A 22,595-nucleotide genomic window follows, 5' to 3' on the forward strand; every position below is an offset into this window, starting at 1 on the left:
ATCCCCTGTTCTAAGCCCCCTCCCAGCTCTGACATCACCTGTTCTAAGCCCCCTCCCAGCTCTGACATCACCTGTTCTAAGCCCCCTCTCAGCTCTGACATCCCCTGTTCTAAGGCCCTGCCCAGCTCTGGCATCCCCTGTTCTAAGCCCCCTCCCAGCTCTGGCATCCCCTGTTCTAAGCCCCCTCCCAGCTCTGACATCCCCTGTTCTAAGCCTCCTCCCAGCTCTGGCATCCCCTGTTCTAAGCTCCCTCCCAGCTCTGGCATCCCCTGTTCTAAGCCCCCTCCCAGCTCTGGCATCCCCTGTTCTAAGCCCCCTCCCAGCTCTGGCATCCCCTGTTCTAAGCTCCCTCCCAGCTCTGGCATCCCCTGTTCTAAGCCCCCTCCCAGCTCTGACATCCCCTGTTCTAAGCCTCCTCCCAGCTCTGGCATCCCCTGTTCTAAGCCCCCTCCAAGCTCTGACATCCCCTGTTCTAAGCCCCCTCCCAGCTCTGGCATCCCCTGTTCTAAGCTCCCTCCCAGCTCTGGCATCCCCTGTTCTAAGCCCCCTCCCAGCTCTGGCATCCCCTGTTCTAAGCCCCCTCCCAGCTCTGGCATCCCCTGTTCTAAGCCCCCTCCCAGCTCTGGCATCCCCTGTTCTAAGCCCCCTCCCAGCTCTGGCATCCCCTGTTCTAAGCTCCCTCCCATCCCTGACATCCTCTGTTCTAAGCTCCCTCCCAGCTCTGACATCCCCTGTTCTAAGCTCCCTCCCAGCTCTGACATCACCTGTTCTAAGGCCCCTCCCAGCTCTGGCAGACTGCATTCTCTTTTCTAAACTGCCTTTCAGTAACGAAGGCCTATGCTTGGTTTCCTACTCAGGTTATTCAGTACCATGGTAATCCAACTAGATAAAACCAAACTCTGTTAAGCAATACAGTCAATTGTGGAAGAAGGGCCTCCCGGGTCTCCCCCACCCTCTTTTTCAGTCTCCAACTTTGTTTAGAGATATATAAGTAGCCAGAACAGTCTCATTGTCCTTTCTTTTTCTTTTTAAGACTGCAGCTCTCTTAAGTCACTGCAGTGGCTCCTGATGCCACAGTTAATCTCCTCTGGAGCCCAAAAGTGAAGCTTGGAAGGGCACCAAGAGTCTCATACATTAGCCATTAATAAAGCTCCCAACAATTAAGTGCAGGTGGGGATAGTTTCCAAAAGAACAAAACCCTGACTATGGTCATTTCTTGGATCACTAGATGCTGGAATTGTTTTTGCTTTTACTGTGCAGTTTTGTGAGAGTAACGAGGGGACCAACCAAACACCGAGGGGGATGTGAATTTTAGAACTGTTGGGTCTCAACTTATTTGTCATGGGGATTATTGGAATTCAGGGATGGAAGGAGAGAACTGGATGCTCGAATCCCCAAATCCTTCCCTACCTCAAATATTCCTACAACTACATATTCCTAGAGGGAAGACAATATCTCTTTCCATCTTGCTAGATTCAGTTTGGGCACATAGCACAGTGTGTGTTCATCAATTCATTGAATTATAAAATTCAAAGTTGGAATGGACATAAAAGGGACCGACCAGAATTTTTTGAGGGGGGGAATTGTTATAGTGAATTCATATTTAGGGGATGGTCTTAATTGTCTTAATTAATACACGATCCTCTGAGTTAACTGATCAATTTTCAGTTCAAGAGTTTTTATATCAATTACCATGAGTACTCATGAATGGGACGTGAAGATTGATTGAGGATGGAAAATGGGGTCTCAAATAATCTACAATATTTTTGATACTTTCCCCAAAGATAGTGATATTTCTCCTCTTCTTTACAGACAATCACTATTCTTTCAACTGGTACCCATTGTTCTCACACCATACTTTAGGTAATAGAAAATGGAAGAAATGTTGAGTCAAGAGCTAGTCTTTAGAATTCAGGATCTGGACTTTTAGACCCTGGGAACAGTGGTTTAGATTTTCCAAGTTTCAATTTCTTCATTTGTACAACAGAGGTAACAATTATACATGCAATACCCAGCTCATCCAGCAAAGTTGGGGAAAACCCTTTTAAAATTTTAAAACACTAGAGAAATCATGTGATGCCTTTCTAGCCAAAGGAACCAAGATTCAAGGTCTTTGTTTTCTTTACTGCTAAGAGGACCCCTTCTAAGATAATGGACCATTCAAAGCAGACCTTCAGAAATGGTCACCAGCCCCCAAAGGGAGTAGGAGACTTTCTTTTTTCTTTTCTTTTCTTGCAGTGTCAGGAATGGGTCAGTGGAGCTCTTTCCATTCTAAGCCACTCAGCATGAAGGGTTCCTCGTGGGGCAGATGAAGAAAACAGTTTACAATCACAATTGTGGGTTCCAAACACCCCCAAGCTCTTTGTTCAAGACAAATGCACAAGGTCAGCTTGGCTGCAGCGACCCATCTGATGGAAAATCTTCTTGGCATTTTAGAATCTGAAAAATGTCTTGCCTGGTTGATCTGACACCACCCCCACCTCTCCGCCCCCACGCCCTGGGAAAGTACAGCCCAACCCTGAGGGATTGCTCAATGGACCTTTCTTGAACTTAACTGCCAACCCATCTCACATAAAGAGGTCTCTTTTCCCTCCCCTATTCCCATGGGTGTCTAGCTCTGCTGAGCTGGAGCTCTGTGCCTATAACTGACCCCCTTCTTGGCTGCTTACCAATCCAGAGAAATGGGATGAGGCAAGTAGCAATACTTTTACCTGACAAAGAAAGCCTTTTCTGACCTTTTAGCAGGTGCCTGTTGGTTTTAAAATTTATTTGCATTTTTATAGGAAAAGATGCCAAGTGACTTAACTCTACCTTGCGTACCAAATAACCTTCAGAAAAATCAATATTGAAATATTAATGGACAATTTAACTTAGGTTCATAAATTATGCAGAACCATGATGGAGGTTAGAATTCCTGAGTTCTCAAGAAATTTTTTTCTCGTAATTTAAGAGACAGAGAATAAGATATCTAAGTTCTCAACTACTTTGCAATTGACTATTTTATATTTATTTGCATTTATTCTCTTTATGTTTATCTTTTATATACTTATATATGTACTCATTTCTCCTACTAGAATAATTCCTGATTTCTGAGAGAGGGAATTACTTTATTCTTTGTATGTATGTTATTACTAGTCCTTAGCACAGTGCCTGGCATACAGTCGGTGCTTAATAAAGACTTGTTTATTGTTTGATATATAAAATTTGTGAGATATTCCACAAAATAAGCCATGCTATTTGAATGTTGCTCAAACATTTATATGTACACATAGATAAGACCGTTAACTGCTATTATTGATCTATTATAGAATTCTGATAGTTCCAAAATGGATTTTTTTTTGAGGAGTGGAAAGAACTTTAAAATGGCAACATCCCAGCTATTGTTTACGCATATAGATAGCTCTTATAGTGTAATTGGAAAATGGAAATGTCATTAAAACTTTGTCTGAATTCAAAACTGAGCCACCTATACATGAGAACCATGTGTTAAAACACATACACATTTATACATGTATATACACAATACAGACATATATAAATATACAAACATACCTATATTGTGTGTATACTACTGTGTATAGTAGATATGTGTTTTATACATACTTAGATGTTTATTTTTATATAGTCTATAAATTTATAAATATAAAAAGGACATTTATACAAAACTACAGTTATATATATATATATATATATATATATATATATATATATATATATATATGGCTTTCATTTATTTCCTGAGGCTGGGGTTAAGTGACTTGCCCAGGGTCACACAGCTAAGAAGTGTTAAGTGTCTGAGGTCAGATTTGAACTCGGGTCCTCCTGACTTCAGGGCCGGTGCTGGGGCTATCATTTTTTACAAAGATATCAAAGTTGATTGTGAATGTTTGTTTCCTTAAATTTCCTACTGTAAAGTTAATAATACAGTTAAGACGAAGCTTGAAACTTGAGTCTGAGTCTCTGGCACTGACTGTGTGACCCTGAACCAATCACTGAACTTGAGCCTCAGTTTCTTTATCTGTAAAATATCTCTATTTTATGGGATTTGGTTTTTTCATGAGTATCCGATAATATAGGCAAAACACCAAAAATGTATGTAAATATGAACTATCTCACAATTTATGAAACCAAAAATGTGTATTTTAAATTGAAATGGCAAGTGTATATGTATGAAAATACATATATCAATTTAATTTCTTAAAACTTAAGAGAAACCTTTCATTTCAGAGTATCATGATGGATTAGTTAAGCACTTTTTATGGTTAAAAAACAAAACAAAACAAGGTACCGTCTATAATAGATACCACTTGGATGCCAGCTTTTCTCCTCAAGCATCATAGAAGTACAATTTGCCCACCAATCTCATATGCTGCCTTCTTGCTGAGCAAACTGTGTTATTTTCTATGAATAACTTCCTGGGAACATTTAGACCATTTGTGAAATGAAATCTAGACAAAGTATCTCAGAATAACTTTCCACAGCTCCAACTCTATTCTCATGTAAAAAAAAATGACACTGTCACAAAGTCCTCTGATTGGATTCGGTTAAATGGCCATGGACAACTCTTCCAACTGGAATTCTGTAAGCAGCTTTAGGACTGATCAAATCTGTCCATGGAATCTCCTAATGAAAGCCTGATTATGTTCCCTCCATGGCAAAGGGATGGAGTAAGGAAGGTAGATTTTGAATTATATTTTTTGAATCTTGTTCCCTGTCTGGGGAGCCAATTTCTGGGCACTTCCCATTATGCCTTTTTTTGACTTTACTAACCTTTTCAAGAAAAGGAAAGGAAAGGAACAATTTCTTGTTTAAGAATAAAACAATGAATGAGATACATATGTAATGTTATTTGCAAACCTGAAGGTGATATATATTGGATGTACTGATTATTATTATCAAACAATAAACAAGTCTTTATTAAGCACCGACTGTATGCCAGGCACTGTGCTAAGGACTAGTAATAACATACATACAAAGAATAAAATAATTCCCGCTCTCAGAAATCAGGAATTATTCTAGTAGGAGAAATGAGTACATATATAAGTATATAAAAGATAAACATAAAGAGAATAAATGCAAATAAATATTATATTATATTATTATATTATTATAAAGATTTGGAAGAAGAGCAAGTACACAGGAAATACAAGCTGGATATTTGGGCTTTTCCATTATGTTAACTTCACTCAGAGAAGGCATGTTTTTTCATCATATATTTTCCTGACAAGACAAAACTCACTTTCTCCTTCCTGATAAGCAGTCCTGCAGCATTAATGAAGGACAGAGCAGTCATTCAAAGTGGTAGAATTAAAGTAGATGGATGTTTTCAAGATAGCACAAAGGAGTGACCTGCGAGAACTATGTTCTCAGAAACCTTTTTAGGCAAAATGATAAACATCCTATTAATGCGGGGCTCCTTAATCTGAAGTTGATGTGATTTCAGGAGGTTCATTAACCTGGATGGGAAAAAATAGCTTTCTTTCAATACAATTGCTTTTCTTTATAATTTTCTGCCTTCAAAAGATATGAATATAAGATGTTCAAAGACTTTATTGGACTAACAAAGGGGTGCACCACAGCAAAGATGATTTAGGATACCAATATAGTTTAAAGCTGTCTTTCAAGGAGAGATTACATTTTATCATCTCATTCCACCATGTTTTCAAGAAGAATTACATTTTAATATCTCATTCCACCATGAAATCCAGGAAGTATCTTAGAGATATCATGATACCTAGATTCCACTACTGTACCCTGCTATGGAGACCCCATTGGGATATAAGATTTAGCTGGAGAGACCTGGATTCAAAATCTAGCTCTGAAACTTACTGTTTGGGTAACCATAAGTCACCGTATCTCTCCAATTCTTCGTTTTTTCATCTATAAAATGGAAATGACCATTATTTGTACTATTTATCTCATGGGGTGGTTAAAAAGACTATTTTCTAAGTCTCAAAAGAGAATAATGATAATAATAGCTTTAATGCTTAATATAAAGGGCCTTAAATTTGCCAAAGACTTTACCTCTCAAATGATCATAAGTTATTATCATTTAATTATCAATAAGTTAATATCATTTAGTTCATTCTGATGTTTCAATGTGTTTTTATGAAAGATAATTTATTCATGGGTATAGTGAGATTGTCTAGGCTTTAGGAGAATGGATGAAATCTAATGTTTTGGGTGTCATGTGATAGTCAAAGGAAGAAAACCTTAAGTTCACATTAATAGCAAAACAAATTAGCTTATTTCTGTGTCAGGAGCAGTGGCCTCTGACCGGTGAAAAGACAGGTGACTGTAATGCAGTTTTGGAAGTGAAGACCCAGGAATAATCAGTAAACGACTCTGAAAACCAAATGACCCGTTCCAGCAAACTTATTTAGAGAGAAAACTCAATGAAATCAAGGCCCATTGTAACTTGCCCTGATTTGAATGCCCATGATCAGTGGTTCTCAGTAGGACCCTCTTCAAAGGGCATGTTGCTTCAGTGATCAGACAATGGAGAAAGACTGTGACATTCATTCTGTAGACCTGCACTTTTGTCATAAATGTCCCTGTTCCCAAAGCCCTAGGAAATTCTTCTGGGAATGGAAGGCTTTTCCAGAGAATCCCAAGTAACTGCATCTAGACCAGCAGAATTTTTGCTTAAAATCAAAGGTGGGAGATATTCAATTGAGAATGCATATATGTATCTTCTGCAAAAAGGCTTTTCCACTTCTCTCTTCTGAGCTTATCTCCCATTTGCCCTGTATGTATGTGTATATGTATATGTGAGCATGTGCATATCTATACATACACACACATATATTTTGTTTATGCATAGTTATTTGCATGTTTTCTCCCCCATTAGAATATAAACACTAAGGACAGGGAATGTCTTCCTTTTTTGGTCTCCCTACTACTTAGTACATAGTAGGAGCTTAATAAATGCTTACTGACTCGGCATACTGGGAACATACATCTTGGTATCCATGCTGACAACAAGAGAATTTGGAGGGGTTATTGAGCATTATCTAACTACTACGGGAGAAAATAAAGTTTATAAAGGACTTTGAAGACCTAAGAGAATTATGGATAGAGAGTTAACCTTGAACTCTGCATTTAAACTGCCCCTTTCTTACTCTCAATGAACTAAGTTGAAGAAAAGGAACCAACCAACAGACTTTCCACACTGGGAGTCCCTTACGCCGATGAAATCGTTGAAAAATGTTTCCATGGCACAAAAAAGGACACTGACGAGAAGGGGATGATAGAGAAGGCAGCGGATTAGCTGCTGAATGGACGTGGAGGATGAATGATGGGCGGCTGAACCCTGAACTTTAACCATACGCACAAATGAACCAGAGGACGTTGTACAGGGTGTGACCATGTGGATGGGTTGTAATCTGTATCAGTCGAAGGACCGTCCACCTCAAGGAAACTTTGAAGTATTTTAGGATAAAATGACACAGTATAGAGGTTTGCCTCCCTTTCCCCCACCTCTAGTATTGGAATCATGGCCGTGTGAGCATTGAATGCCACTGATAGCATTTAATTTAAAAAGAGATGTGTGTATATAAATAAATATATATTGTATGATATGTATATATTTGTATATACATACATAAATATGTATGTGTATAGACTATAGAGAGATATATCTAGGCGTATGGAGTGAAGCAATGGTTATACATTGGACCTGCTTCTTAAGAGTTTTCTACAAGGATTATATAAAACTGGGAAATGGGAGCGGCCATTCTAGGTTATATTTGGCTGACCTCAGGAAAATAATATTTCTGTGTGTCTTAAGGGACTAAACTTCCTTGGAGGACACGGTAACAGTTAGTCTGGGATTTTCATTTGCTTTGATCCAAATGTCTATCTACACTTAGAGGGAGTAGAGTGGGGCAGAAAAACCACAGGCTTCGGAGTCTAAAGATGTATTCTAAGCTTACTTTTATCGTTGCCACTGGGGTGACCTTGGTTATGCCGTCGCGTTTCTTTGGATCTTAATTTTCTCATCTGTAAAGGGAGGGAGTAGGATCAGAATCAGTGCTTTCTATTGGGAGTTCATGATAATGGTCCAAGGGGTTTGCACCAAAAATATTTAATGGGGTCTTAGGCAGGAAATAATTTGTTAACATTATTTAGGGGGTCAAATTCATTTGTTACAGGTGATGATGACAGTGAAAGGGGTTAGTAAATAAAAAGCGTTGGGAACCACTGGGTTAGGTAGATGAGCCTGAATGTTATCAGCTGCCAACCAAGGAGTCTCATGGTCTGGCTGACCTGCTCCTGAACTTGGAGTGAAAATGGAAATGTCCTTTGTGGGCCAAAATGTGAAACAAAACCTAACTTGAGGCAAGGAAGGGGGAGGCAGGAGTGGGTCAGGGAGTGAGAATGTGCTACTCGTCTGCCGCGGAAGGATTCTGGGGTATCGTAAGAGAGGAGGAGGCAGGAGGGCAGCAAAAGGAACAGTCTGTTCTCTCGTTTATTAAAGTCGGCTTTCTCCGGCCACATTGCAACTTGATACAAACAGCCCAGCAGAAGGGGTAGTGCATTAAATCTCGTTCCTGCCAATGTAAACACAACAGTAATAGTGAGGAAGAAAGAAAAGAGTAAAAAGTCCAGTGTCTCATCGTTCTGGCTGGCGGGAACTCCTCTTGGGGGACCCTCCAGCAGGTTCCCAGAGAGGGCAAGGTGGGAAATTCTCTCCCTGTCTATGGTGAGTGGGCACGATCATACCCCGATGCAAAATTGTTTTCTTTCCCTGAAATCCACCTCCCCCCAAAGGAGACTTTATTCCTCAAAGTGAAGCTTTTTTGTGATCCAGTTAATTCTGAGAGTCGGCAGCTTTGGCGATATCTGTCCAAGGTCCAGGGGCAAGTCCATCCTGTCCAGTTCACTTAAGAATGACACACAACATCCTCCACCTCAATGTCTTTTCCAAGGATCCACGGTCCTGTCAATAGAAAACAGCCAGCTCTTGTTTTGAACTCATTCCACTATGTCAGTCCTAGAAGGCAAGGGGCGCATGTCAGAGGTGTTTATTTCCAGTTTTATCCTTCCATCCACTTTTCAATAACCGGTTGAGGACATCAGTCTTCAGTGTTGAATCACAAAAAGTGGTCGAAAATTACTGAGGCTGTTGACTTCCTTTCTGACCTTAAAGCAATTGCTTCCCCCCACTTCTCATTTTGAACTCTCAAACAAAAAAGATTAACTTTGAGGATAAAGAACCAGCCAAAACTATCCAAAGGTTTGAGCCAGTGGTGTTCCCCCTTCTGTTCTTTTCCCTAGGGGGAAAGAGTAGAGCTTCTTCCTTCTTCCTTCAGGATGACAAATGACCGACTTTGCCCTTGCGTGCTCATTTAGGTTGAGAGAGTAAAGGAGAAAGTTCACTTTTAGAGAAGCAAAGTGGCTTTTTTTTAATTTTTGAAATTCATAGGATGGCAAACCCAAGACTTCCACTTTTTCTCCCCCAGCTGAAAGCAGTACCAAGTATATCCAGTGGCTACGTGAACATTCTGAAGACTTGTCGGTACTTTGTTGGAAAGAAAATAAGCCCTTTCTCTTTAGCCACCTCTGTCTGTTCCCATGGTCTTGGTGGATGTCCAGTTGGGTTACATGCCTGCATTTTCAGAGCACTCAAGTGAGAGATGGGGGAGGAGTGGGCACGGTCCCAGATCTCTGCAGCAAAAATGTCTGGATTGGACCAGGGGGGAAAAAAAGAAGGAAAAAAATCCAAACAAAACAAAAACCAAAAATAATTTTTCTCAGTTTTGAGTTTTTAAGACCGGGCCCAGGGTAGCAAGTGGTTCTCACCTTTCATTGTCTCTGATCTCCCAAAGATGGGACCCATTATGCTAGCTGTTATTCTCAGCCGTGAGATATTTAAGGGCAGCAAAGCCATAGCGACGGGACATGTCCTGCTGGAATTCCTCCTTCAGGGTCTTGAGACAGATGCGGTATTGCTTGTTGGAGCGGAACTTGGTGATGTCAAAGCTTGGTGCATGGGGCATATGGATCATGTAGGCATTGGGGAGCACAGTGAACTCATATTCCTGGGAGAGAAAGACACCAACAATGAACATGGCAAATCATCCCAAGCTCTGGACGGATGGTTCTTGATGACAATAGGGACAGAACAAGGGATGGAAAAAAAAATCCCTCTTATATATGCACTCATGGACGGTGCATAAACTCTTGGCTTTTGGGGCATCCATCAAACTTGAAAAAAGCAAGAGTGGACACCAGGAAAAGCAGGAGGTCAAGGGGAAAAAAGCCAAGAAAGAAATTAAATAGATTGGAAATATTCTACCAAGATTTCTCAACTGCAAAACTGTTAGTCATCCCGCAACTAACCAGGGACTATTTTTCTAGCTCTCTGAGACAAATCTGAGCATTAAAGAATCCCAACCCCACCAACCCTCCCAAGACCCTGGAGCAGGGTGCTTGATGATGCAAGGTCTAGGCCCTAAAGGCTGTCATTCTAGAAGTACTTTTTCCCAAGAAGGTACATTTTATACCACTGATTGTAAAATATACCCTAACTTTGAGTAGCTAGTTCCCAAATGAAGTTTTTAGAACATAATTTAATCACTTGGTGTTGATTCAGTATCATCATTATAAACATAAATTGTCTTCCCGTGCCATTCATGTGACATATTTTGTGCGTGGAGATTTTTGGGTCTATAGGATTATTGTTCCTACATTTACTGGGCCCAGAATGCTATGTTTATAAGACACTTAAAGCTTTATTTTCCTCAAATGAGATCAGCATTTCAAGGAATATGAATATGGTTGTTATATATCTCTATGTACCTGAATTTCTTCATCCATAAAATGGGGAGAACAATACTCAAACTACCTCACAAGACTGTCCTGAATAAGGTCTTCTCAGCTGTTGCTACTGCCTCAAGGTAGTCAGTCCCTCGGGCCTTCACTCAAAATCAATTTACTTTTAGACTCAATTTATCACGTTTCCCATCATGCAACAGTTCAGAGATAGTGAATCAGGAAAGGCTCTCATTGATAGTAACAGGTAATGAGAACTGAGTCCAATATTGAGGAGGAAAGTGGGAAAAAAAAAATGAACTCCAGTCTAACAACTCCAGAGCACACAGCATGGAGTTAGAAGACCAAGGTTCAGGTCCAGCTGTCACTTTATTCATGTGAGAATGTGCAAGTTACTTCCTCTATCTTAACCCCATTTGTAAAATGGAGGTATATTCCTTGAGTTGCCTACTTGGTAGAGTTAAGTCAAGGAAATGAAACTTAAATTTTTCTACTGTCACCCTTCGGAGTCATTTAGTACAGAGACTATCAACCCATTGGACACAAGAGCCTCAGAGCACAGGAGTATATCCTATGAGCAACCCACAACAATAACTGAGGTCAGTACTGTATTTAAAAATCACATCTTATCCATTAGAAAATTTCCTTTTCTGTGTTCAAGTCCTGTCTATGAAAATACTGCTCCTTCTCTGTGCTTCTAGGAACCATTTAAGTCATAGTATTATGGATAATTTGCCAATTAATTCCCATAGAGGGAATGGGGGAACAAGTGCCAAGGAATACCAGCACCAACATGGCCAAAGAGAGTAGAGTTGGGTCTGTAAAATGGGCATTTTCTACATGTCTAACTTAGCAGATTGGTCCAAAAATATATCTAGAAACTACCTCTACTTATCTAGATAATTTGCTTATGAAGATTCATTACTCAATTACCGTGGGGTAAGTTGGTCATTGATACAGTTTTGTTTTTCTTTTAAAGCAGTAACCAAGAAAAGTTAGAGCATTTCCCTTTGACCCGTATTACTCTGAGCTTTTGCCAACCAAATTTTTTGTTCAAAGTGCTCGGGTTTTCCACCGCAAAATATGGATTCTTCTCTTCTAACTTGATTTACTTTCCTCATGGCCATTCCTGAGCTAGTCCTGACTTGAACATTGGCTCCTTCTCAAGGCAAATGGGATGGGAGGCTGATTTCCCATTTAGTCAAGTGCCTTAGGAAAGGATCGATAGCTAATGACGGTTTTCTTCTCTGTCATCAAGAAATTAGAGGGATTTTTTATAACGGAATAAAATGGATGGTCAATGAAATGTCATTTCTTTCAAACTCAAGGTCTAGGTTCTAGGCTTGCAACTACCTATCTGTGGGATGTCAGGTAAACCCCTTTCCCTTTCTGAACATCAGTTTTCTCATCTGTAAAATAGAACAACTGGACTTATTGATCTCTGAGATGCATTCCTTCCCTAAGATTCCCTGATTCTACTTAATTTCCATGTGTTCTGGGGAGTTTGGGGCTCACTTTACCTGTGCATCCAGTTCCATGATGTGGGCCACCTTGTTCCAGCCAAACCCAACAAACCTCCGGTCATATTCAGGGCAGTCGCGTCTCACTACAACGTATGGTTCAAAATCTGCTTCCCATTCAACCCGATATGGGGTGGTGGCTGTTCTCCACTTGGCGAAGTTGGTAGGGGCATGTCCTTTTGTCCAAACATGATACCTTAGGGCACAAAGAGAGATGAAGTACTGCTTTGGGGAATGGTAGAAGAAACACTGAGAGACCCAATATTGAGAGATCCACAGGTGGTATACTTGGGTAGGGTTTTATTTGATGGGCACAATCTTTTAAGGACATGTATTAGACTATCTGCCACTAGGAGAGGAGGTGGGGGAAAGGAGGGGAAAATTTGGAACAAAAAGTTTTGTAAGGGTCAATGTTAAAAAATTACCCATGCTTTATAATAAATTTTTAAAAAATAATAATTAAAAAAGAAAGAAAAAATCAGGATGTCAATTGCAGGCTGCCACAGATACCTAACTACCATTTTGGTCCATACAATCTTGTACTTTATCTTCTATGTCTTTCTCATTTTATCAAGAGAGGCAGGATTGTACTTTGGCAAGAGTTTGGGTTAGAGCTCATAGACTTTCAGATCAAATCTAATTTCTTGCACTTACCACCTGTGTGCAGGTACTACTTGCACTTCCTACCTTTGGACAAGTAATGTCACATCCTTGGTTCTCAGTTTTCACCTTGGTAAAATGAGAGGGCTGCATTCAAGGACCTTTGAGGTTGCTTGCAGCATCAAACCCGTTATCCCAAATGAAAGCTAAGTACAATGAAGTTTTTCTAGACAGCTTCAGATCCTACCAGGGCATATAGGGTCTTTTTTGTCCTTGATTATCACTCTTTGTAATCTGATGGCGGTGTACTCTCCATCAATTTGCATTCTTACATTTAAAGGCTTGTCAATCCTCTGATAAAAGTCTTTTTACAGAGCCATTAAACCCAGTCATTCTATATATACTTCCCTTGTAAAAAGAAAAAAAGCAGTACAGTAAGACTGATCAATAGGAGCCATGTCTGAGAGTGTTTTCGATATATTGCATCCATGTGACTCCCCTATTAAAAGAAGGAAAAAGACAACAGCTAGATAAGGTGGCACAGTGGATAGAGCACCAGTCCTGGAGTCAGGAGGACCTGAGTTCAAATCTAGTGTTGGACACTTAGGATTTCCTAGCTGTATGAACCTGGGCAAATCATTTAACTCCAATTGCCTCAGCAAAAAAGAAAAAAAAAAAGAGAAAGCTATTTGATTATCCTATTCTTTGGGATCAGTTACTGCAATCACTCAGTTAGACTCCTTTTTAGTCATCTTTTCTTTCACATTACTGAGTGACCTTGTGTTACTAAGATTCAATATAGTTAATAACCATATTGAGATGTGGAGAAGAGCTATTTGAAAAGCTTTCTCTCTCTCTCTCCCTCCCTCCTGTCTTCCCACTTTTCCCTCTCTCTCTCTGTCCCCTTCCCTTTCTCTCTCTCTCCCTCCCTTCTTCTCCTTCTCTCTATCCCCCTCTCCCTCCCTGTCTCTGTCTCTGTCTCTGTGTTTCTGTCTGTCTGTCTCTCTTTCTCTCTAGCTCTTTTCCTCCCTCCCACCCATCTTTCTGTGTTTATCTCTTTGTCTCTCTGTCTCTGAATCTCTTTCCCCCTCCCTCCTCCCATCAGTCTGTCTGTGTCTATCTCTTGTTTGTCTTTCTGTGTGTGTGTCTGTCTGTCTCTGTCTCTCTCTCTCCACACCTCCCTGTGTCTGTCTGTCTCTGTCTGTCTGTCTCTGGTGGGCTGAGTACACATATGTCTGTAGGTAAGACCTTCTGAAAGGGAAGTTACAAACATATCCAGTATTACTTTCAGGAATGAATATCTTTGCTCTTCCTTAGAAAGGGAGCCAACATCTATGAGTATTGGAAAGAGCAGGGCAGAATACATCAGGGTCTCAAGCCCTGTCTTTCTTGCTGTCTCCCTATATGAAAATGGGCAAGTCACTTCCTTTCTCTGGTCTCTGGCTTTCCTCATCTGTAAAAGCCTGAGGCTGGAAACACAGAACTGCAGATGGTTAAAGCTGGGGGATATCTCAGTTTAACTTGTACATGAAAAAAGTCCAGCCCTGGTGAGCTGGGTTCTGCAAGGAGCCTGCCCACTCGACAGGATTCTGAAGCCGCACGAGAACAATTGTGCAGAAAGAGGAAGAAAAGGAGGCTATAACTGTTCTGGTCCTGGCTGTCTTAGGAGCTGGGCCTTGGGTCTCCATCTCTGTCAATTCAGCCCCTTTGTGGGCACTAACTAAGGCCAGAAAACTGGTAGAAAAGTGACAAGGCCAGAGATGGCATTTCAATAAAGTAGGAAAAGAGATGAGGCTGGTGATGTCGGGTCTAGTATCTAGCAATGACTCTGGGGCCAGTGGAAATTTGGGATTTGGGTTGCCATTGTAGCCTTTGACTAAATAAGCATTATACAGCCACTGACTGTGTGCTGATGGTCTAACATTAGACCAAGCTCTGAGGCTTCTGGGATTTCCAGCCTGTTTTAATAGACTCACAGTCAGGAGATCTGGATTTGAATCTTGACTCTGTCACTTTCCTAGCTATATAACTCTGGGCTAGCCTTTTCCTACTTTGGTTTGGTCTTCATATCTTAAAAATGACCAGATTGAGTGATCATTTCCAAAAGATGGATGGTGAAACACTCTTCCCTCTCCCTGGCAGAGAGGTGGAGGACCAGAGGGGCAGGATGAGACCTACATGTTCAAACATGGCCGATATGTTCATTGAGTTTGCTTGGTTATAGTTGTTTATTATAAGAAAGGGCTTTCTTGGAGTGCTGATGGTGAGATTTGGGGGGGGGGGTGTAAAAAGAGTGTCAATAAGATATTTTTGAAAAAAAATTTGAAAAAGAAAATTATTGTTTTGAACTAAATTTCCATTAAAAACCAAGGTAATGTTATTGTTGCCATCAAGAAGTAGATTTTAATAGAGTTTTACCTCTCTCCTACTACCTGCTCCCAATGACAAACATGGAAAACTCTACTATGTTGCATGTATGATGGGAGATGAGGGGGAAAGAGATAAGGAAAAAGAGATAGAGAGAATGTGAATATGACCTTTTTGGGGGGCGAGGTGTCTGACCCATGACTACCAACTTCATGTAATTTATATTCTTACAGAGTGGCCTGAACCACTAATAATAACAATCCCCTCTCTGGGTCTCAGTTTTCTCATCTGTTCTGTGAAGCAACTAGACAAGAGAAGATTAATTCTATCTTTAAATGTGAGATCTTGCTCATCAATTACTTTTTCCCTTTCCTCCTGCATTCATGTCTCCAGAATTAGCTTCGATAGACCATCAGTAGAGACTGCCCACATAATGGAGGCACGAAGCTGACTTGGCTGGACTCTCTCCTTGGGACAAAGCTGTCAGGCTGCCGAGGGCATTTTTAACTAAGGAGAATCAGCCAGAGAGAAAGAGAGAGAGAGTTTTTAAAAATAAGCCTTTTTGGGGGATGTCATCCTTATTTTCTGGACTCACATTGAAAAGGCTTTTAGCCTGCCCTTCAAAGTGCTGAGATCTGGGGCCCCGTGTCCCTGGGAAACAAGGAGGAAATGGCTCGCTTCTGAGGGCTGCATCAACTTCTTTGGCCATCTCAGGTCCATTTAGCAAATTGTCTCCACCAGGCCACTCCATTAGGTGAAAATTGCTTCAAAAAAGATGCTTTTGTGAACTAGATTTTTCTCCTATTTCTTCAAAATGGATGGTATTTATTAAAATGGAGGAGAAAAGAACACGGTCATTTTATGGCATGGGTCTCCCTTCAGAGGCTATGAAGAGCCAACATATTCCTCCCGGTTCTTTTCATTGGTTGGGGGGCCAGTCCTCCCCAGGAAGCAGAGTGCATTCTCCCCAAGCTTGTGGGCTGTGTACAGCATCACTTCAAAGCGGACAGAATCATGTTTTTCCATGGAAATCCTGGGGCAGGTAAGAGCTATTTAACAGGTAAGATAAAAGAAATGGGCCCACAGGAGCCTTAGGGAGTAGATGCGCAGAATTTTTAGGAGGATATGTCAAACCAAACAAACTTGTTAGTGGGGGAGAATGGAAGTAAAAAATAGAAATAAAAATATTTTAAACCATTTTTATTAACAAGCTCTCACTTTGTCTAGAATCAGGATCCTGGGGATTTAGGGATTAGCCTCCAACATTTATTTGGAAATGGTTCTACACACTGGAGGCCTGAAGGTATCCTAGATGTAGACCCTCAGATTCTGGTTTTCCAGCCTTCCATTACTTACTACTGTGCTCCAATTACTGGTCAGGTGGCTGGATCTGGGTTTTCTATTTTGTTATAAAGGAACCAGAAAGAACAATTTGGTACATTAGAAAGAGCTAGGGAGTCAAAGAGGCTGGACAAATATCCTGCCTCTGACCTTTATTTCCTCTGTAGCTTTAGCTGAATCCATCAGTTCCCCTTGACCTTTGTTTTCCTTTCCTGTACAATGAGGGGGCAAGGATAGATGGCTTTTGAGGCTTCTTTCAGCTCCAGCTTTATGATCCCCTTTATTAAGGATCTGTGATTCTACAAATACCCTCACAGCCCTAACCAGCAGGCAAAACTAATGACATTATCCAGAAATGCAGAGTACTCATAGGACATGCATTTGGTGAATGGAAGTTGGAAACTGGCCAAGGAAATAGGGAATTAGGACCTGAAAGCAAGCTCAGATGTCAGTACAAAAAGTCTTCCCTCTAATCTGTCTGTCCTTCTGAAGACTTACCCAAGACCCAATGGGGTAAAAGAAGCCAATTATTTGTAGTTTTTAGGAAGAAGTCTATTCCAAGGGGCCCTTCAGGGTCAATGAAATTATTATCTTTCAAAAGGGCCCCACTTTCTTCTTGACCTTCTAACATTCCTGGAGTTAGTGTTAAGAGAGAAATGAATGGTGACCATTATGTTGGACTTGGATTCAGAAAAACCTGAATTCAGATTCTTCCTCAGGCTCTTATAAGCTTTGTGATTCTGAGCAAGTCCCTTAACTTCTGTTTCCTCATCTGCAAAATGGTATCATCCCAAGGCTATTTAATCAAACACTCATGCCTTAAATGCATAAAAATGTTAGTAGGCTATTGCCAAGGATCACCTGCTAAAATCACAAGTGAGTCTCACTCCTTACCTGAAAGTGAAGAGAGTCCCCATATCCAACATCGATAGGAGCTCTGCTTTGGACTTGGGGAAGGATAAGCGGTACCGGAGAGTTTCAAAAGCCGGAACAATTAGTGCCTTCTTGGTGTTGGCCAGGTCTAGCTGGATGACTGACTTCCTGGTATGAACAAGAAGAAAGAAGCAAGGAAGGTCATGTAGGGTCTTGGTAGGACTTCAGGGGCCTAGCTTTGGAGCAAGAAGAGACCTTCAAGTAGATCATCATTTTCAAACCATACTCAATGCATTAGTTACTTTCAATGTGGTCATCCAAGTTCCAACTAATGAACTTTGAATGATGGAGAATTCACTGCCTGTTCAGAGAGCCCATTCTGCTGCCCAACAGTTCTGATATATGTATTTTAAAATAATGGATGACATAAAAAATAATGGGAACCGAGCATGATTCACAACATAGCATTTTCACTCTTTTGTTGTTGTTTGCTTGTATTTTGTTCTTTTTCTCAGTTTTTTTTTCTACTTCTTGATCTGATTTTTCTTGTGCAGCAAAATACCTATATATACATATATTGGATTTAATATATATTTTAACACATTTAACATGTATTGGACTACCTTCCATCTAGGGGAAGGGATTGGGGGGGGAAAGGGGAAAATTTAGAACACAGGGTTTTTCAACATTGATTGAAAAATTACCCATGTCAATGTTTTATAAATGAAAAAGCTTTAATAAAATAAAAACATGAAAATGAAAAAATAGCATTTTATTTCTAATTACATGTAAAGATGATTTGCAACATTTATTTTTGAAAGATTTCCATTTCCAAATTTTTCTCCCTCTCTTCCTCCCTTTTCAAGATGGCAAGCCATCTGATAAAGATTATACATGTACAATCATGTAAAACATATTTCCATATTAGTCATGTTGTAAAAGAAGAAACAGAACAAAAAAAAAACACAGACATACACACAGACATATAGAGGTGTGTATACACACACACACACACACACACACACACACACACACACACAAACACACCCCTATGGAAAAAACTCAACAAAAACAGTGAAAATAATGTTATGATTTTTATGATTTATATTTAGACTCCATAATTCTTTCTCTGGAGTTAGATAGGATTTTCCATTATGAGTCCCTTGGAATTTTCTTGACATTATGTTGCTGAGAAATGCTAAGTTTTTCATCAGACTTATGGGCAATGGACAAAAGTCCATTAGACCATTGACCATTTCATTAAACCATTATTGTCACTTCAACTATCACTTCGTGTATGGGTCATGAGTTCTGGGGCTATCCCCAATTTTAGGGTTTCTTTATCCTTTTTGGTATCATGAACATTTTCAGCAGTTTCATGAAACTTGTGGACTCCATCTCAGAATCATATTTTTAAATAATTGAAGATAATTCTAAAATTCATATAGAAGTTAATGAAAATAAAGTCATAATTATGTACCATGGATGCTTTCAGTGGTTTCATAAAGCCTCTGGACTCCATCTCGGAATCAATTTTTAAATAATTGAAGGAAATTCTAAAATTCATATAGTAATTAATGAAAATAAAGTCATAATCAAGTTTTTCCATTCAGGTTCACAAATTTCCTGAAATCTATGAACCTCAAATTAAAACTCTTTGCACTCCTTTCCACCAAGATAGCATGAGTTTCTTGAGAGCAGGATCTTAAAAAAAATCCCAAACTTAGACTTCTTAGCATTCACCGCATTTCATTGCCTGCAGCAGGTGCTTAATAAATGTTTTTGGACTGACCTATATTCATTTGCAACATCTGTCTTGTAACCAATATGGTGCCCTCAAAGGGGTCTGACCAAAGCAGAGTCCAAAGAGTCTAAGTACAGCAGGACCATCATCATTCTAGGCAGGCACAGGCCCTAGCATCATGAGAAAAACTGGACTGGGGGAGAAGAGTAGGGGAAAGACAGAAAGGCCAGCCTTTGTCAGTTATCCCATTCATCATGGAATGAGAAACCGCAGCAATAAATCACATAGTGGCAACCATCCGTCTACCCTCTGGCCCTGGTCAGCACTCAAATGGAACAGAGAAGGGCACAAGAGAGAAGGTGGAAGGAGAGGGGAGGGCTGAGGATTAGGGAAGGCAAAGAGCATTCTTCAATGTACTTCCATGGAGCTCCAAAGCCCACTTTTCAGAAAGTTTGGTAAATTGGAGGTTTGGAGAAGGACAGTTGGATTCGTTAACATCCCTAACCCCAGAACGATTTTCTTTTCAGGGAGAGATTGCACATAACCTCTGTGATAGAAAGAAGACAGAGAGGATGGGGAATGAGGTTTAAGACAGCTAGGCAGAAAGTACATTTTCAGGGCTTCCCATATATTTGTTTCACCTTTTTGTCATCTGCGACAGGATTCACAGCTTTAAGAAAAACATAGAAGTGGATTGAGGTTGAACTCTTTGTTGTACCCCAAACCCTTCAATTTTTGGTTTGATTTCAAACAGAAAAAAAGGATCTGTATGATCACTCTAACCAGCCTGGCCTCTATGTCCCTCTTCATGATGTGACTACCTGGTGGAATACTGAAGCAATAAACCTAGTGAATTCAGTATGGCAAATACTTCCCAAGGCAAAATTTTGAAGTGGGGAAAATTCACCTATGGGATTTTCTTTCTTCTTCAATTCTACCCTGTCTCCTTGCACCCCCTCAAGTGACACAGCAAGTACCCTCACATTCTCTTTGCCTTCTTCTGATCAACTATTCCTAGAAAGGGAATAAATCAATCCATTCTCCAAATATGACGTGTTATATCTCCCCCTCTCAATCAATCAATCAATCAAGAAGAATTTATTACATGTCAACTATGTGCCAGATGGAGCAGGGAGATGGTGTAGTGGGATCCTGTAAAGTGACTAAAATTATTTTAATGGCTACTTCCTATATACCCTTAGCTCCGTCAGGATTGAGGTAGCTCGTGGCCATTGGAGAATATCATGCTGAGAATGATCTCCTCTGAGAAATTGCTTACTGGTGACTTTGTTGAACTGATAGCCATTTTTGTGAATGATGCTTTCAGTGATAATGAAGGAATCTGCTTTAGGCAAGTTGTTCACTCCTCGTCCCTGCCCTCCTCATTCATTTGTCCTCCTTTGAGGCTCTGAGTGTCCTCCTTCTGAAAGGTTCTACTTCACAGCAGGCCAAAGGGGCATCCTGTCAGAGAGGATGATTGTTTCCATTTGATCTGACACTAGAGCATGTGAAAAATCCAACAGAGACTCAGGTGGAGCTGGAAGGATGGTCTTGACAAGGAAGGCTGCTCTGAAAGAATTTTCTGATCTTTCCTCTTTCCGGGGATGGATTTCAATTTCTGATAACCATCTGTGGTCAAAGTATAATTTGAGGTTTGTTTTTTTCCTCATTTCCTCATTAAATTTGGGAAACTATTCTTTCTGAGGGGCTAATTCTGTCACCTCATTAAGTCAAGTCGACTGTGCTATTTGGATTGGGATCCTGAAAAAATGGGGGACTTCATTTTATATTATACTTGTGGCCAGAAATCTGGTATGAAAGGAGCATCTTCAAGTAATAAAGCTAACGGTTTTCATCCTTTTATTCTTACCTTCTTCATTTCTACCTTCTGATTCCCCAATTTTTAAACCCAGTAAGGATACTCCCTATTCAGGAAGTCTTTCCCTATTCCCCTTCATTCTAGTGCCTTCCTTCGTAGGGATGATTTCCCTTTTTTCGTGTTTGTTTTATTTAAGTTGTTTGCTTGCTGTTTCCCCAAAGGAATATAAGCTCCTTGAGAACAGAGCAGGGCCCGTGATTTTGTCTTCTGTCTGTATCCCTAGCACTCAGCAGAATTTCTACCATATAATAAGCACTGGATAAATGTTACTGATTGATGGTTTGATAGAAGAGATTGAAAGAGAAATTGATAGATCAAAAGATCAAACACATATTAAATATTATGGGGGATATAAATACTAGCTAGCTAGACTGCCCTGAATACTATTTTAGGGGTAAGGTAACACATTTAAAAAAAGCTAGAAAAAGTGGGGATTTATGGATAATGGCATGAAGAGAGAGAGCCAGGAGTTTTTCAACAATCTGAGACTGATTCTTTAAGAAAAGTAATAATAACATTAACAACAAACATTATATAGTGTCTCTACGTCCCAGGCACTCTGCTAGGCACTTTATAAATATATCTGAATATTATTTTATTCCACAAAACAGCCTGGTTTTCACCCTCCACAAGTCAGCAAGGAGAATGGAAGCTTGTAACGAGAGGCTCAGTTTCTAATTTTATCTTTGTAAACTATCTGTCTCCAAATGCGCTGTCCTTGCTGCTTTGCCACATCCGGTGATCTTTCTGAACCCCAAACTTCAGATGTGTCCAAAGACTGAGGCTTTGTGGAGGGAATATGAACTTCTCTAATTTGACCGACCCTTTGGAGTGTTAGTGACATCCAAGCTGGATTCCCACCCAGATCCACTCCATTATTTCACATCAATGGGCTCTGCTGGAATGCATTTCCAAAGATGTCCTTTTCCTACATCACTACTTGTTCTCTGTCTACTAAGCCATGGGATATGAGCTATGACACATTTCCTGTAAGGATCCCAGAAAATGACTACTCGGAGAGCTTGCCATTCTAAGTAGAAATGGGTACAGGGGAAAGTAATATGTTCTGGGAAAGAAAAGCTTTTTCTTTGAGTTGAGTGACTCCCACAGTTTCCAAAGGGAGCTAGAATCTGTTTTAGAGGGCATACGGTGCCTTTCAATACCTAAAGCAAAAACTGTCCCCAGCATGCAACAACATGGTATAGTAGACTGAAGGCTGGCTTTGGAGTAAGGAAGAGAATGGCTTAAAGTCTGTCTCTGACGTTTATTATCTGCGTGACCTTGGACAAGTTATTGAAGGACTTTGGGAAATTTGCTGTGGCCTAGATACTAAGTTATAGATGGGCTGTGATCCGTGTCATTTGTGGATAAAAATCGCAGACCCTGGATATGCTGACATGATGGGGCCTAATATACCACTTTCTGGATGCGAGACCCAGAGAAAGACAATTAACCTCTGAGGGCCTATTTGCTCATTTGTAAAATGAGGAGATTG

At 40.3% G+C, this 22,595-nt stretch overlaps 1 protein-coding gene across 4 annotated transcripts in view; it reads right to left on the minus strand.

Annotated features, from left to right (window-relative positions):
- Positions 1 to 8,452: 8,452 nt before the first annotated feature.
- The window catches only part of LARGE1 (LARGE xylosyl- and glucuronyltransferase 1), a 577,873-nt gene continuing 563,730 nt past the window's right edge, over positions 8,453 to 22,595 (minus strand). For 3 of the 4 annotated variants that reach the window (XM_074271515.1, XM_074271516.1, XM_074271518.1), the window contains 3 exons: positions 17,499 to 17,645; positions 12,297 to 12,492; positions 8,453 to 10,043 (listed from right to left, as the gene is read on the minus strand). In XM_074271515.1, coding sequence (XP_074127616.1) covers positions 9,846 to 10,043; positions 12,297 to 12,492; positions 17,499 to 17,645 — 541 coding nt within the window. In that variant the 3' untranslated portion in view covers positions 8,453 to 9,845. The remainder of the gene's footprint in view (positions 10,044 to 12,296; positions 12,493 to 17,498; positions 17,646 to 22,595) is intronic. The other variant, XM_074271517.1, reaches the window with a different exon arrangement.

The sequence above is a fragment of the Sminthopsis crassicaudata genome, chromosome 5 (assembly GCF_048593235.1).
Source record: "Sminthopsis crassicaudata isolate SCR6 chromosome 5, ASM4859323v1, whole genome shotgun sequence".
In the NCBI taxonomy this organism is placed as follows: Eukaryota; Metazoa; Chordata; class Mammalia; order Dasyuromorphia; family Dasyuridae; genus Sminthopsis; species Sminthopsis crassicaudata.